At 40.8% G+C, this 17,406-nt stretch overlaps 1 protein-coding gene across 5 annotated transcripts in view; it reads left to right on the forward strand.

The window, feature by feature from the left end:
* The window catches only part of MPPED2 (metallophosphoesterase domain containing 2), a 134,797-nt gene that overhangs the window by 48,206 nt on the left and 69,185 nt on the right, over positions 1-17,406 (forward strand). For all 5 annotated transcript variants that reach the window (XM_074586240.1, XM_074586239.1, XM_074586242.1 and 2 more), the window contains one exon: positions 15,562-15,743. In XM_074586240.1, coding sequence (XP_074442341.1) covers positions 15,562-15,743 — 182 coding nt within the window. The remainder of the gene's footprint in view (positions 1-15,561; positions 15,744-17,406) is intronic.

The raw sequence follows: 17,406 nt of genomic DNA on the forward strand, positions 1-17,406 counted from the left end.
AATTAGCTGATTTACAAAAAGTATACACCTGCGCTTGTTAAACTAAGTTATATTTGCCGCTCTCTTGGTGACACACCGTAAAGGGTGTATAAGCATTGAATCATAGTAACAGCGAGGTATTACTTCAGTGAGAATTAGGCTTTGGGAGATTGCGGTGGTTCAGACAAGAAAAAGTCATCATGTGATGTTTCAGACAAGAAAATGTCATTTGTGTGGGCAAGATCAGCATAGTTTTTTTGGAATTGCATGATGTTATCTTCAGCAGTTAAAGATGATCATTACTTAAAAAAAAATCTAACATTTTATTTGACAAGGAGAGACACAGACGTGATCCTTGTTACTATAGGTAATACCAATGGGAAAAAAGCAAGCGCCAGAGATGCTTTCTTATGCAAAAATATTTGCTACTGGAAAGCTTCTGAGCATGTTACTGCTTGGTTTCTCCATCAGTCTTCAGACAAAACCATTCTTGAGGAAAAGTTCAGAGCAGTCAGTTTTCCAGAAGGAGGACTCACCAGAGCCTCTTAATTCTAGAAAAAGCCGGTTTTTCCCTTTAGGGATATAGTCAGTCTCAAGCCTTCACAGTCTGCAGAAGATGAAGGAGCTTGGGATTTTATAGGCCAAAGTAAACCAGTAGAGTAGAACTAGATGGAATAATCAGTTGCAGAAGGGATTTCTGGAGCAGACTGAAGTATCTTGCCAGTTTTGCCCTTAAGGGCAGAATTCGTTATGAAACAGTCTGTAAGGCTGTTCTTGATTGCCAAAAAGTTTGGAGGGAGGAAGGAGGAGAAAGGTTGCAGGAAATTAGTCACTTTAGTCGAAGAACCAAGAATCTTAACTGCTAATTTTCTTTAATATAGATGACTGTTAAAGCATCGATGTGAAGAAAATAGTTTCCCTTAGCTCACATTCCTGTACCATTATGGTCACTGTGACCTCTGGCTTTACTGACTCCAGCAAGCACGAGCACAAGCCCTTCGTGCTGTCCAACTGGAAATTTCAGTGGCAACGCCAGAATGCAGAAATGTAAAGAAAACTAAAAAACAAATGGTTCCAGATGTAAAGGAAGAAATGGTTAAGACAGCTGTTTCCAGGTTTTAACAGTTGTCGGGTATGGATTATTATTTTTTTTTTTTTTTTGGTCTCCTTAAGCAACTTAGTGAATTAGCCTGTTTCCTTACTTAGAAAATACCGTAACAGTTACAAGTGTGTCAAAGATAGTGGGAAGTTTTAGGGAATATCTTTTACAGAATGTTTAGTAAGGATTTTTTTTGTGAAAACTCACAGAAACTTTTTTGGTTTGGTTTTGTTTTGTTTTTTAATTTGCAATTCCCCATAGCCTTGCAGAGCTGTTGTGGAATTCTGCTGTAGTCTGTCCCTGGAAGGTATCTTTTCCTGCTCCATAATGACAAGGAAGAGAAGTGGCATTTTATTTGCGTGCTGAGAAAAATTACTGTGGATGGGTCGGTGGGTACAATTTTACACATATTCTTAGTCAGAGCAAAAATGGTTTTCAGTGTTTAAAAAAAAAAACCCCAAACAACCCACCCAAGTTAGTATAGCTTACGCTGAGTGCACCCTGCTATTCCGCGTATTTATGTATTTTGGTTTTGCCAGTTTGTCAGTTTTACTGTGAATTTTCAAGTAGCTGAAGCTTTCCTTAATTTTTTTATAATCGGAATGCATGTTAAAAACCTGTACGTTTCTTTTCCTTTTAAGTACTAAGAGGAGTATGAAGATGAAAACCAAGACAAATGTGTATCCATATAGGGAAACTGATTCAGAGAGTTCCTGCAGAAAAGGCTGTTCTGCAGCTGGTACTCTGAAAAGCCTCTTGGTGTGGACACTCGTATTCTCCAGGAAAAGTGCTTAAGCTAAATCAGAAAACAGGACTGTGCCTAATAAATAGACTCCCTGGGGAGTCATATAGGAAACGCTATGGCATTCTTAATTCACATAGCCTGTCTTGCTTCAGAGTAACCTCCTCATGTTCTCGTGCTTCAAGAAACCAGAAGATAGATAAAAACAATGGAAAAAATTACTTTGCATAAAAAGGTGTGGGGTTGGTTTTTTTGGTTAATTTTTTTTTTTTTTTTTTAAACTCTTGGTTTGGGGGATCTGAGCTATTTCTCTGTCTTAAGCTTATTAAGGACAAGTTTGGTGGATTTAATCTCTGTGCGTGAGACCTTGTGTATCACTGACTGTGGGAGCTTAAGTGTTGCATTTTTCAGTTTATGCCTCACCAGCACCCACCACAGCGGGATGGATTTCACCCACCTTGGTTATTCCCAGCTAAATGTGAAATGGTGGTTTCTATTGCTTCTGCTGCAGATAGGATGTGTCATAATTTTTACGTGTCTAATGCATCGGCTGAAGTAATGAAATTCCCTCGTTTGTTTTGAAGTGTAATCAGTGAGATTGCATTTGCATCGCTTGTAACTGAAGCACGTCAGTGAAATTACGTTGCCCGCATCTCATTTTGTATCGTAAAGCGTTACGTGGTGCAGCTTGTTTCCCTCCTTCCCGGAGCTTTTCAGGGTGATATTCTTTCTCTAAATTTCAAAGCTACAAAGTATCTGATTTTTGTATTTGGCATAGAAATGACTTTCTGCGGGGCACTTCTACATCTGCCACGTGAACTGGAATTTTGGTAGCGCACAACATATGGATTTGGAAAGAGCTAGTTTTCAAAGCTTTCAGGGGCTTGTGTTCTGTTGCATATTAAGTGATTACTAAGTAGGTTTGTACAATTAGCAACAACCTCTGAGTCACACATGATAATATCTTACTACTACTCGCATGTGGAAGCTGCCTATTGAGTGGTTTCAGCCTGTCTGGCTTTGGAATTGACTTGTAGATAATACTGAAATCAAAATGATTCTGTTGTTCTTCCCTCTTTTCCCCTGCCTTTGTTACAGGTGTAGAAGCGAAAGCAAATGCATTTTTAAATTGAGTTTTCTAAAAGTATCCCTGAGGTAGATTTCTATTTTGACTATAATTCATTTTTGGATTTATTTGATTTTTGGGGATACATATTTGGAAATAAATGGTTTAACACAGTAAGAGTAATTGCTAACTGCAGAAGTCAGTAACAATTCTGATGAATATGAACGTCCTGGATACTCCCACTGAGGACTTTTTAAGTCATTAATTTTTATAATAGAAGTATAAGCAAAACAAAAATGTTCTTAGATAACCTATAACACTGTGGTTGCCCACAAAACCTCTCCCTCTTAACTACATTATTGATAAACTCCCCTGATCGTATATGCAGCAGTACTTCTCATAATACTGTATAAATGTGATGTATGTCAAATAAATGCCATAGACAAATTATAGTGATGGTGCAACAAAAATACTCCGTGCTGGTTTTTATCCGTAAGTTATTATTTTTATTTTCTGTGAGAAGGCACTGGTGCCGAGTTCAGCGGCCCCTAGTATGTAAGTTACTCATGGCTTAGGAGAAAGTGTATGAGAACACCAAATAATGAGCGAGGTTTGAAAAAGAAAAGGAAGGGGGGAAGAAAGTAAGCCAGAAGGAATTGTGCATTTCTAAGGAGTATCTCCGGCTGAAGCTACATTCGTGCGGTGTTCTGCTAGTGCAGGCATGAGATTTTATTTCTCCCCCTGCCATAGCTTTATCTAGCAAGCTCTTTCTCCCGTGAACTAATGTTTGTATCTTGAAATACTGTGGAATGTATACTATTTGACCTGTGGCTTTTTTGTCGTAAGTTGTAAGAGGGAGAAAACTATCTAGTATCATCTTTTTAGCTGGGAATGCATTTGGCACAATCTTTTACGAATAAAAGAACCTGCTTTCAGTATCTACGGTCCAGCGCACCACAGCCCTCTCCAAGCCAATGACCAAGGAATTGCGGCATTTTGATGACTGAATCCAGTTCTGTCTGACCGGGTATCGTGTTAGACATGTATGTCAGGGAGACGATGTTAGCTGTAATGAAGACAATTGCACTAGAAAGATAAAGGATAGAAAGAGAAAATTGCAAAATTCTCTCCAGTAGAACTTGATGCCCAAAGTCTTTTATGTTTCTGTGTCTCCTGCAAAGTTACTGTGAAGGGCTGAGCGCATATCTAAGAAAATTATATGAAGTAAATACATGTTTTTCCATACATCCTGAGACTGATTCAGATCTCTCACCAGTCTAAACTAGAATTCAAGTTGAACTTAAGATGACTGGCGTCAACATTTGTGGCAATAGAATTACTGGGAGTACAGAAATATCAGGCCAGCTGCGTGACTATATAATATGAAAGTGCACATAATTTCAATCAACCATTTCAATATACCGAGCTTTTTGGTAACCTGGATGCTGAGTAGGAACCTGTGTTTTGGTGTTGGTAGAAGCTGGTTAGTAGTCTCCTCTCTATTCCTCTTAAAACCTAGAACTTAACTTTAGAAGAAGAGCTAAATTGCCATCTGTATTTCATCATCTTCCCTGCAAAAAGCTTCTTAAACCTTAAGAGGAGCTAGAGGCTGAAACCTTTGAAAAGGGCTGAAATAATTCATATAGGAGAGACTGAGTGGCAGAAGGCCTTTAAAGACAGCGTAGCTGTTGTGCAGAGTTTTATTTATTAGGAAAATAGTGTTAGATGCCCAGATTTCAATGGGAAGCGTTTTATTACTAGTATCTTCAAAAACTTTGTTACGGTTTAGACTCAGGAGAGAATATACGCCCTAATGGGGAGAGATTTTTAAACTGGTTCAGATCCACAAATGGATTTTGTTGATAACATACAGTGTCTGCCAATTTATTTCCTTAAAATAGTACCTCATGCTGCACGAATACTAGGAAATTTCTTTTTATTCGAGTTACACGTTCCGCTCTGTTTGTTCACTGATCTCCTACTAACATCAGTGACAGTTTCACAGGCATGTTGATGGCACTCTATGCCCTTAGCAACTTAAAAATGGGAGCCGGTGGCGTTTGCCCAGCATGAGTTGTCCCTCCTTTGAACAGATTTTTTTGGACTCGGTTCCATCACCCCTGTGGAAGTCAAATCATAAGGCAGAGCAGCAGAGAGCCTCATGATTAGCGCTCTGTTTCGGAGAGGGGTAGCACTTCGCTTGCATGGAGATTGAATTGCATCTCATCCCCGGAGAGGGTGATACCTTCCGGTCAGAAAGTAGAATGATTGAGAAGGCTAAGTGCAGAGTTTCGTACTTGTACTGTATACTTAGCTTGTGGATTAAAGAAGAACGCTTGTATTTCCTGAGCTGCAAGCCACTGAAATTTCAAGTAGTTACTGTACTTTAGACCAAATATATATTGGGGAAAAAAAAATCAGAACCAACCTCAGGTGTTTCTCAGCAAACACCCTCGGGGTCAGTCCTGTGGGTGTCTGACCACTGAGTATTTGTTTCTGAGAAGAATGCAGATTTGTAGCAAATTCTAAAAGATAATCAGTTCTCCTTAAAATTCTGTGCGCCTTCAAGTCCCGTTGCCTTATTACTTAAGAGTTATTGTCTATTGCTGAATTTGTCATCTCCAAGAAAAAGTATTGGGTTATGCTTATGAATTCTGTACATTTTAGGACATTCTAGATTTTATCTCAATGCAAGTGGGCATCAAAAATGGAGTTTATGCTGCAATGCATGCTTATACAATTCCTTTTTTTGACAGAACCTTGTGATTATAAATCGTCTCGTTAGTTTCCTACATTTGTCCCTCTGACCAGAATCGTCCTAATTTCTGAGAAAGATGGCATTTTTGATGTGTCAAGTTAGAGTAAAACCAATTAAATTTAATCTGTCTTGGAGGTCTGCTTCTATTTGTTTTTGGGTGGGGTGGTTTTTTTTTTTTTTTTTTTTTTTTTTTGCCATTACAATATTAAAAACTGTTTTACTATTGAAGCAAAGGCTTGAGCCTTCTCTGTGGTTTCCACCCTAGAAATAAGCCCGCCCCATTTTATGACTTGTGCAATTGAAATGATTGGAGGGATACCACACATCAGTTTAGCCTCACTCTTGCTGGGTTACAAAAATGTGAATTTTTCAAATCTTGTTCTCCTTAAATTAAAATTCTATCTAAATTTACTTCTTTTCAGGGTTTGGGATGACAGATTATATGTATACTTTGAGTACATTTAATGAGCCGGTGTTTGTAGAGCTTATAGTAGGGAAATAAAAATGTGCCTTTGGTGTAGAGAGTTTATCAACATACCTTCCTAGTAGGTGCAGTTTTGTCAGCAAATGAGTTCTTTCGGGGGGGGGGAAGGCAGAATTTACAGCAGTCCCCCAACAAAAACAGCAAAAGAATGTGGGAAAAGTGCTTCTTAATGACTTTTAATTGAAACCATACCAGCATAAAAATGGCTGGTTGGTGTTTTGTTAGTGTTTTATTTAAAGGGGAAAGTTTTGCCTGGGCCTTAGAGTGATGCTGATACTGGTGTTGATACTGTTTTCAGTTCTGTTTTGCTTGTCTAACCTTTGGAAAGGCGTGTATACCCAAATTTTCGAAGGTATTTCATTGACTAAAAAGAAATCTCATCTGCAAAGGGACGATTAATAGGATTTTCAAAAGCGCTCAAGCAATTCAGTTTCTCAATTCCCATTAATATCAAAGGAGGTTAGGTCCTTCAGAAAAAAAGACCAGCTGACTATTTGCCCCCAAAGAACACTATAGAAAATTGGGATTTTACCTCTTTCTGGTTTTATTACTGACCAGAACTGGGTTTAACAAGAGTTCGGACTCTTAATTAGTTGAGGTTTATATTGGACTGAGAAGATGTATTATTATAAATTCCTTATAAAGCCAGGTTTTCTTAAGTTTGCCCAAATGATGACAGTAGATAATATAGGTCTTTTCTGTTTAATCTCATAAATCTCACTGGAAGTAAAACAGCTCCAAAACCTGTAATAAAAAGATCCATCATTTCCCTGCAGCTATAATTGTTGGAAACGTTAGCAGTAAGCAGCTGAGCGGTGCGCTGAATCCCTGTGTGGGTTTGTAAATGTAATTTTTTTTTTTTCCTCATTGCACCGAGACACAATTAATGCTATTTCTGAAATAAATATCAGACCTCTTGTTTTACAGTTTCCAGAACTCTCTCTAAGGTTTTGATGGGTGACATGTGTACATGGAGGTTTCCAGAAGAGGTGTGGCTTTTGAGATAATTTGGAGTAGTCCGTTCTTAAATACGTGTCCTTGTACAAATAAAATCTACCAGCGAGAGTGTTGAGAGGTATTTGCATCCCGTTTCTTCTTAGTCGAAGAGGAAACCAGATATTTTCTTGGTGTTTGACCATACTGGAAGATGGAGTCGAGTTAACAAAAGCACTAATATGTATGATTTAAGCAATTAATAGCTGACAGCAGCCAACTAAAGCAATGCTATGTTTTGACATTCATTGTGTTTATTGAGAGGAAATGAGTATTCGGCTTTGTGTCATTCAGCATGTGTTGTATCACAAAATCGGCTCTGTGTATGTGCATGTATATGTTTTTCTGGATGGAGATGTCTGGATGCCTATATGATGCGTTGGATTTATGCTGTAAGAATTTCTAGGCAGTCCACCTTTCCTTGGAGGCTACAACGTGATCAGATAGCCTGCCTGTCCCTTCATCAAAGTTTGTGTAGTCTCCCTTTCAAAATCAGGAAATCGGTTATAAATACTGAGAAGTTAACCTATTTGCCAATATTTGGGGTGTAGGAAAGGAGCTCCTGGAGGGGGATGCGGAGGTGGCCCTGTGGAGATTGCTGACTTGCAGTCATTTGCTTACGTTTTGTTTTGTTGTTTTTTGCCTCTCCTCCCTGACAGCAGGCATCCAGCTGAAGCAACCATTGCCACCTCTGTGGCATGCCAATACTAGGAGCGTTTGCTCTGCTGGGTTTCCTTCCAGTCCCACCACCCCGCCTGCCTTTTTTTCCAGTTTGTTTGCTACCCTGCTGGCTGAGGAAAGCCATGGTAACCTGTGGTGTCTGGCTTTCCTCACGGGTACTAGGATTTCTTAAGCAAGAAAATGGAAATGGTGATTGGCAGCTGGATGTGGTATTGTCCTTCATCTCCTCCCCCTTTTCTGGGCATGTACTTTTTTTTTTTTTTCCCTCCCTTTTAATCAGTTTCTGTCACCGGGCCCTCATCATGTAGAGTCTCATTTAGGAGTGCAGTCTGCACTTAGGTGTGCCAAGAAAACCAGCATCTACCCTGTGTTTGCGGGCAACCATGGTGAGATGACTCAAGGAGATGCCAGGGCCTGTTGGACTCGGGTAGCTGGGCCAGTTCAAGGAGCAAAGTCAACTGGACCTTGCCCTGAGCGTGGGTGGCTGAGCCTGTGGCGAAGGAGAGACAGCCCTGGATAAAACCCCTGGGGCTTGGTGGGTCCTTGGAAAAAACCCCAAGGTCTCAGTCACCACCCCAACAGTCTTACAGCCTCCCTTAGTGTAATTTGCCTTTTTCTGGATATTTTTCATCCAAGAGCCTTAGTCTTGACTGTGTGCTGTTGGCTCTGGTGTGTGCGTGGCGATGGCCCTTTCACTGGTGTTTGGTGGTGGTGGGCGAGGGGATGGGCTTGCTTGGCCATGGGGTGTCACACGCGTCCCCATGCGCGCTGTCACTGCTGTGGCTCTGGCTACCAGCGTCCTGCAGCCGGGACACGTCAGGGGGTTGCAATGTTGGGTGTTGCGATGGGTGCTGTCACGGTGATAACTGTAAGAAATAAGAATGCTTCAGTAGAGGAAAAAAGAAAGTGCCTGGATCTTCCAAGCTGCCTTAAAATTTGGGTAACCGCATCCAGAGCAGCTGTGGCACAGAGAGTTTCTACCCCTTGTCGCTTTGTGAGAGTGAAGCGGCTCAAAAGATTTTGAGTAAGTTTTCATGAAGAACAGGGGTCTGTATCTGTTCCACACTTGATGATGCTGGAGTTTTGGTTGGTAATCTGATAGTGCATGAAGTCTTTAGTAACGTATCCATGTTCGTATCAGCCTGATCAACTAAACTAAATGATGTTACATTTTAAAGACTTTACATTAATGTTTTGAGCCGAAGATTTTTAAACTCGTATGTTAAATGTTTCTAAAATGCTGAAGTTGGCCTAATATTCCTGAGATTTTTTTTAAAAAATAAGAATAATTACACATCTATTTTCCTTCAATTTCTTGAACATCTGCAGGGCATACAGATGCATTTCATGCATTCTTCTTCAAGTGAGAGATTTATTGATATATTTTGATGAAAATAATTAAGCCACAGGTCTCACACGATCACCCAATTCCAGGAATTGGGACTGGCTCTACGAGAAATAACAAATGTCCCAGTGTAACTAAGCTGTGAGATTTGGCTATGGGAACAAAGACTTTAGGTACGGTAGCAAGGAGTTTTCACAGAAATTCCCATTCTTCTCTTCTCCTGAACTTCCCATGCCAGAGGGAGCATGTCTGGAAACAGAGGTATGAATTCAAAGAAAGAAAAATTTGAAGATGTAGAAAATGTATTGCTTTTGTTTTCCAGTTTCAACACAATTATCTTTCGTTGCCTTAGCTGAGGAGGAGGAACAAAGAGCACTTAGAAACAAGCTTTTTAAATGGTTTTGCAGAAAATGTTTGTATTTTATTCCTAAAATAAATATACCAAGCTAATTGGCTCTTTGAAAAAGTATTTGGTTTACAAATTTTGAAAATGAGAGTAGCAGGAAGAGTATGAAGATTTTGCAAGAGGAAGCTAAACTGTAAGTAAATAAAACTACGACTATTCATAGCGAGTATGAGTAGGTGTTTTTTTTTAAAAGCCATTAATACAGATATGTTTTTAATATAGAATAGTTACTAGATAGTGTGTCTCCAAATGACTCCCAAACCAGCAGAGTAAGTGCAACAACACAGAGAGATTTTAGGTGGTACACAGACTTGAAGTCTGGGCTTAAATGGATCGATAATGAATACTAATTTAGATGTCATAAAAAAAAAAACAAACCCACAAATTCGGTCACATGTGACCCAATGGAGGAATTATTAAGAGATGAAAAGACAGCAGTGTACAATGTGACAGAGCCTGGGAAGGACATGGGCCCGTGTGTCACGGGGCTCTTCATGCATCTGGTGAGTCTGGGAAAGAGTAAAATTATGTGGTCTTCTGCGCTGTGAGTGTTCTGTCCGGCGTAGGTGCAGCATTCACCAGGGTGATTTATTCCACTTCAGGAACTGGAAATTCTTCCTGGCTTAATGTTTAAGATTTTTATTTAGTTTTCGGGGATGAATTGGTTTCTTGGGAATTGTTCTGTAAGAGGGGATTTGGGGTCTGCATATCTCAAATCCCACGAGAGCAGGGGAGCTGTGGGCTGTGGGCATTCCCAGGGACCAGCTAACCCGGCCTGAGCGCGGCATTTTCACTAGTTGAACTCACCCATGCAGAATTACCCTCTGGAATCCAAACTTTTATTTCTTTCAGAAAAATGGTGCTTGTGTCTTTTCTAAATTTGCTTTGAAAACAGGATCCTGGTGTAATTCTGCCTGCAGCTATGGCTCTTGGAGGGCTGCACTGACTGCCCTTTCTGTCTCGGAGGTACTTTCTAATGCTGATGATTTATAAAACATCATTATGAGTAACTAGCGTAAGCTCGGGCCAAAATCCACAGCTAATGCGTCTGTTCCATAGCATGACATCCTAAATCAAGTCCTTTGCCTCCTTACCTCTGAAAGGCCCAATGTTTTGCTGAATTCAGCCCTCCTTACCTTATCCATTGATAACTTCTGCATTCCTCGGTGCTGTTTATTTACTTAATCTCCGCTTTTTAAAGCGTAAAGCCGTGACAAAATTGGGGGTGCACTGGATGAGGACAGGGTACAAGTCCAAGTCCACGCAGTGCCCGGGAGCAGCAGTGGGTGCCGGCAGGGCAGGGGCCACCCAGCGGGCTGGCTTACACCCACGGCTCCGCTGGCTTGGGAGTGCCATGGGAACCGCGGTTTTGGAGGAAGATACTGATTAGTGATAGCCGAGCAAGGCAAATCAGAGCCTGGGTTGTGTTGTCCTTTGATTCAGCTGCAGCAACGTGTGAGGAACTGTGAATCCGAGGTTGGTACCTGAGGGACTCTTGCTCTAAATGAAAACAACTGGTGGTAAGGGCAGTTTAGTAAAGCCAAGTAATTATCTGATAAACAAGGTCCTTAATAGAACTGCATGAAGATTACATTGTCCCTTCTGATTTCTACACCCTTGTCATAAATGCATTAAATGCGACAGATCTTACATTACTGTCATGATCTTAGAAAGCAGTCATTGCTCAACTGTCTTAAGGGATTTCGTTCTGGGTCTTACGTAAACTTTTGAAAAAACACCTAAGTGCCTGCTTTTTGAACGTGCAAAATATCGTAGGATAGATAAGTACCTGTTAACAGCTGTCTGTAAAGGAAGTTAGATGCCCAAAATCATTTACCAACATAAGGCCAAAAAATCCTCATTTGTTTTGATACTTGGCTATTTTGTTAGGCTGTTTTCCATTTCCTGATTGCTGTATTAATCCCAATGTATGAACATTTAAATTATTCTGGAATACCATTTACTACATCTTCCCATGAGCATGCTTTTCCAAATGCAGTAATCAAATAATCTGGAAAGTGTTTCAGTCTGCAAAAAATAAGAGTATTGGTGGTGATGAAGAGTCTCAAAGTTATGTGGATGTACTGTGTTTGGAGCAAATGGTAAAGAATATGTTGAATTTCTTAGGTGTGTGCTCTGGCAACCTGATCTAGTGGGAGATGTCCCTCCCCATGGCAGGGGGGTTGGAACTAGATGATCTTTAAGGTCCCTTCCAACCCTAACAATTCTATGATTCTGTGATTCAGCAGAGATCAGCGGTGGGCAGAGCTGAAATAATTATTTTCTCTTGTTGAATTGCAGTGAGGGCCAGATGCATACCTGTTACAGAGCTTTTAGAAATCATAGAATCATAGAGTGGTTAGAGTTGGAAGGGACCTTAAAGATCATCTAGTTCAACCCCCCCTGCCCTGGGCAGGGACACCTCCCACCAGACCAGGCTGCTCCAAGCCCCATCCAGCCTGGCCTTGAACACCTCCAGGGATGGGGCAGCCACAGCTTCTCTGGGCAACCACAGCCAGTGCCTCACCACCCTCAGAGTAAAGAATTTCTTCCTAATATCTCATCTAAATCTCCCCTCTTTCAGTTTAATGCCTTGATTCTGGCACGCAGCTGTCTTCAGCCAGGCTGTAATCCCCAGACATAGGGTCGTGAGCTGAGCAGGCCACCAGAAGAAGGGATGATGTTCACAGCCCAGGTAGAATCCTACTAGTGAGCAGCGTGTCACCAAAAGCTGTGAAAGGGCAGCGCCTCGCCTGCTGGGGTAGCTGTCTCACGAGTTCAGAGGCCAGTCCTCTCATGATGTAGTGAAAAAGAAAAATCTGGCATTACCGTTTGCCATGCTGTAGCTGTGAATGAAAAAAAAAACAAACCTTGAGCCTTTAGGACTGGCAATAATAGCACTGTTATTAAGTTTCCATTGAAGGACTGTTTTGAGTAAGATAAATTTATGGGCTGAACACAATAACCATCAGTATCTCACTTTCAGATACTTAGTAGGCAAGCACTACTGAATAAGAGAAGAAATTAAGCTATGGTATAGAAAAAAGGTTACTTGGCAACATCATAGTGTTTGTAAAGAGGAGAAAGAAGGGTCAGGAATTTAATGAATTTCAATTATAGAATTTTCTGTAAGTCAGTCGTTGCATGAATAGAAAAATCCTAAACCAGATTTCGGTGTCATACTGTAGTAGAGATTGCCTAAAGCAAAACAGGGCTTGTTTGGAAACAAACTGCAGAGAACAGCAAAAGCAGAGCTGAAGTGTGTGAACAAAACTGGACGCCCCGGAGGCAGACGGGGCTGGGCACAGCTCAAGCAGAGATGATCTGAACAAGGTATGTGGTACTGATGGAAGTTAGTTCATGTTTTCTGTTGTCTGGAGTAAATATACTTGGAGGTGTGGAGGTGCTGATTCAGAGACCCTCTTGTGTACTGCGTGACATACTGTTGAAAAAGTTTCAGCCTGCCTTCAATAATTGGGAGGAAGACACCAAATACAAAAGCGCTATGGACTATAATTACAGTTTTGCCCAGCTTGCCAGTGCGATTTGAATGGGTAAATGAATTTTCCTCTGTAATAATAACCTTATTAATTTCTGACCCTTGCAGAGAAGAATCCACTGGTTGTTGGAGTTCAGATTTCTGCAGCGGGTTTCTGTACCGCTGACCAGTTGCACGACTCAACTGATCGTACCTGGTGCTTTGGGTAGAATAGGAGGTGCAATACCAAAACAAACAAACAAACATCTACCAAACTGCTCCTTCCCATACAGTTTAGCCTGCAATAAAATCTGTTTTTAAAGCGAAGACCAAATTAAAGCAAACATTGTCTTGTAGAGCCTGAACTTTGCAAATTAATTCAGTGGAGCATGGCAACCAAATGTGGTACGTTTATGGTAAATACAGTTTGATTGGAAATACTTAGTTATGGTGCCTAGGAAAATGCAGTCTAACAAATAATATCTGCCCCCCCGTGCTAAATATTTAGCTGTTAGTAAACATTCTACCAAATCTAAAAGACTCAGTAAAATCTTATTAGTAAGTTGTCCTGGTTTCAGCTGGGAAAGAGTTAATTTTCTTTCTAGTGATTGCTTTGAAAGGAATGTCAGTAATACCTGTTGGTTTTAGTTGTTGCTAAGTGATGTTTACACTATTCAAGGACTTTTTTCATCTTCCCATAGAAGCATAGGCGGAAGGATGGAACGGTCAATGAAATATTCTGTACCATAGTCTTCATGCTCAGGATATAAATGGGGGTTAGCTGGGGGGTGGGAATCTGTTTCGCTGCTCTGGACAGTGCCAGTGTGGTGAGAATGACCTGTGTCACTATTATTATTGTTACTGTTATTTTTCCTTTTCTGTTACTGTTTCTATTAAACTTTATCTCAACCCATTAGGTTTTTTTTAGTACATATCCGTATGGGCTTTGATTTCTTGAACACCTATAAACTCCCCGGTGTAGGGAGCTGAGTTGGTCCCTGGGGGATGCTTTTGGTGTTTCTCACCTACGTCGGGAGCTGAATCTTTCATGCAGTTCAGCGTATAGTAAATACTAAATACTAATTTAGTTTACTAAAAATACTAAATACAGTTCAGTAAATAAAGGTATACTTCAAAAGTCTATATTTTCTTAGGATTTGTGCTTTATTTTCTATTACTGATTATACAACTGTATATACAACTGTGCGGAATTAAGAAAAACAGATTCACAGTGATGTGTGCTGGTTATTTGTTTTTCTTTTCATTTGGCGTGGAGAGCAAAATGAAGAAAACCCCTTTAATTTTCTTTTTAATTGCAGGCACTGATTTTTGAGTGTCTGTTGTGCCAGTTTGTCCCAATAAGTCTTAGAACAGCATTATTTTGGGTGCCTTAAAACACTTAGAGCTTGGTTTCACTGCTCTGATGATTTGAGACGTAAGTGGACTATTACACTGACATAACTCCTAAATACCTCAAAATTTCTAGCTGAAGCTAAGCTCTAGCCATGGTGAAGGTGGCACATCAATGGAATGGGCTGAAGTTTTGTGGAGTTGGGATGAGGTTTTCCCTGGTGTTAATCCAGATGCTGTGCTATTCAAATGTTGAGTTGAGCAAATCAAATTACGGTAACTCTGCAGAGAAATAATTGCTATTCCAAAGTAGGCAATGGGCTGCCTTTTGTATTTTAAGTTATTCTGTTACAAATTAGAACTTCTAACCATGGAGTATGCATAAAGCACATCTCTTCCCTATTATTTTTCTCTATTCTGCTTAAATTTAAAAAACAAAACACCTCAAAACTAAACTTCTATGATGGGTCAGATATAGTGGATAATTAACAAATGTGGCTTGCAAATAACCAATCGAACTAAATCTTTAACATCAGTGGCTATAGAAAAAAATGTTTATCTATGGTTGCTGAGTGCTGCACCACGTTAGTTCCTGACTTTCTAGATTTTGGGAAGGTGAGCTCAGGATTTTGCATGAGAGTAAGAATTTGTCATTTGACTCAGTTCTGCAATTTCCAGGCTTCATCAAAGCACTCCTGAATGTACCTGATTGTGTGTAAAGAAGTGTTCCTGCTGGAATCTATGGGAGTGCTTATGCCCTTGAACAAAATCAGATGCTAAGCTGCTCAGCTCAAGTGAGAGCCTGTTGCCGGCCCACCTGCGACACCTGTTATTTAATGGCCCGTGTACGTGCTCATGTGTAAGGCAGGTGATGTAAAAAATATATCTGACTTCAAAGTCTCTCAGTTTTTTTCCGGTGTTTAAATTGCCTTTAGTATGGGCATATCTTTTGCATTTTTTTTAATTTTCCTTCCTTACCAGGTAAGCATTTTGAGAAGCATTCTGGTACCCTTGTGGATTTTTGGCAGTGTTGTGTTACAGAGTCATTTCTTTCAGCACGGTGTGTGTAAATGGCTGTGTATGTGTGTGTATGCAAGCTTATATGGAAATAGATCTGAAATAATAGATGTGAGGGTTTTAACCTTGTAACTGTTACGAGATCTTTATGTGTCTGCTTTAGGGTCGACCCTATCCCATATGACACTCCAAAACCAGCGGGCCACACGCGATTTGTCTGCGTCTCAGACACACACTCCAGAACAGATGGCATCCAGATGCCTTATGGGGACATCCTTCTCCACACGGGCGATTTCACCGAACTGGGACTGCCCTCAGAGGTTAAGAAGTTTAATGACTGGTTAGGTAAGGAATTACTGCGTTTTGGTGACCCCAATTAACCTCTCCTGTCGAAGTGTCAGTCACTGCCTCCTAATTGAATTAGAGCACTTGAAAATCCCCCCCTACCCTTGCTTCACTTTGTCCTCATGTGATGTGCTGTTTCTAGCCTCAGTCTGATTCTGTTAATTAAGACAAATTTAGAGACTTCGCTGTCTTTCTGCATAATCGTGGGGGAAAGGATTCCGTCATTCCGCAGCAAAGACTGTGTAGCCTTCTGCGTGCGTTGGGAGGGTGGTGGCACCACATAACGAATGCGTACAGCATCCTATTAGTTGGTGCTGTGGGGTTTTATGTCCACAGCCAAAACTATTGCTCACTGTACTTTGGGTTTACCATAATTGAAAGCAGTGCTGAAAGCTTCAACATATTTGGAAATGATGAGAGTCCTCATTCCCACAATATAGGATGGCAAAATCAATAATACTGTTTGGAAGAGGAGAATTTTTTGGTGCTGGTATTCACATGATTGCCCCTTTGAGTTAGAGTACTGGCATTTTAACTTTGAACGCAGGTGCTCAAGGCCTCTTCGGTAGAATGCCTTTCATATTCTGCTGTATTTGATCCCAGTGTCACGACAGTGTCTGGCTACAGTTGAGGGCAGTTAAATTGCAACAGCAGAATACCAAAATTAAGGGGGGGAACTTGTGCAGGATGCTCCTGTTATAAATGCCACTGGTAGGCTGGCATTTATGTATATTTAGTCACCATCTCACCAGGTGACTCAAGCAACTGATCTTCAAGAAATGCTAGAATGAATTCACAGCATTATATAAAAACCTTTGAAAGCATAGCTTTGTCATCACGCTCTACCTCCATCACTGCACTCACTCTTGCCTGCTGTATGATGGCCACATCTCTACATGCCTTTAATAGCATCATTTTATTCCATTGGAGTTCCTTGGCTGACCCTTCAAGAGATAAGTAGAGAATATTTGGACTTATAAAAGGAATTTTTAAATAGAAGAGCTTCCACATTCTCTATCTTTTCACCCTCCTTTGCATTTTAGCCACACTCTTCTCTTTATCTTCCTTCTGACCTCCACCTTTTCTTCTTTTTATTGCTGTGCATGTGGGACTGGGGCTTCCAGATACTGCCGTATTACTGTAATTTCATTATGTAATTCTTACTTCCTAGAAAGCAGTACTAGATTTCATGGGCTCAAAACTATCCTTTTTCTAAGAATGTAACTGCAGGACCGGGAAGTAAGAAGTTGTACGAGAAGGAGGTGAATATGTACATAGGTTGAGGGAAGAGACACAGTAGGAATCATCTTCCTCAACTTTTGTGTGTTCTTTATGATACCCCATAAGTGTTGGTTGTGTGAAGTAGGAGGAGGAGTAGGAGGAGGAGGAAGCAAGGTAAGGGCAGTGGGAGGCTGCACAGCTTCCCTGGGAGTGGGCGGCCTGGTCCCAGCGAGCTTCAGTCCTCCTAGAGAAGCTGGGCAGCACTGCTGTTCACCGAGGGTCAGACGTTAGGGATGCCAGGCATCTCCAGGAAAGGAACCACTTTCTGGAGAGCGTAGACCTGCAAAGTCTGCCCTGAATACACTGCTAAAAGCAGTGTCTGGTTGCCAAAGTTCCTCTTTAGACCTCGGGTCATTTCACAAGTATTGTTTTGATACAGCCA

The sequence above is a fragment of the Larus michahellis genome, chromosome 4 (genome assembly GCF_964199755.1).
Source record: "Larus michahellis chromosome 4, bLarMic1.1, whole genome shotgun sequence".
In the NCBI taxonomy this organism is placed as follows: Eukaryota; Metazoa; Chordata; class Aves; order Charadriiformes; family Laridae; genus Larus; species Larus michahellis.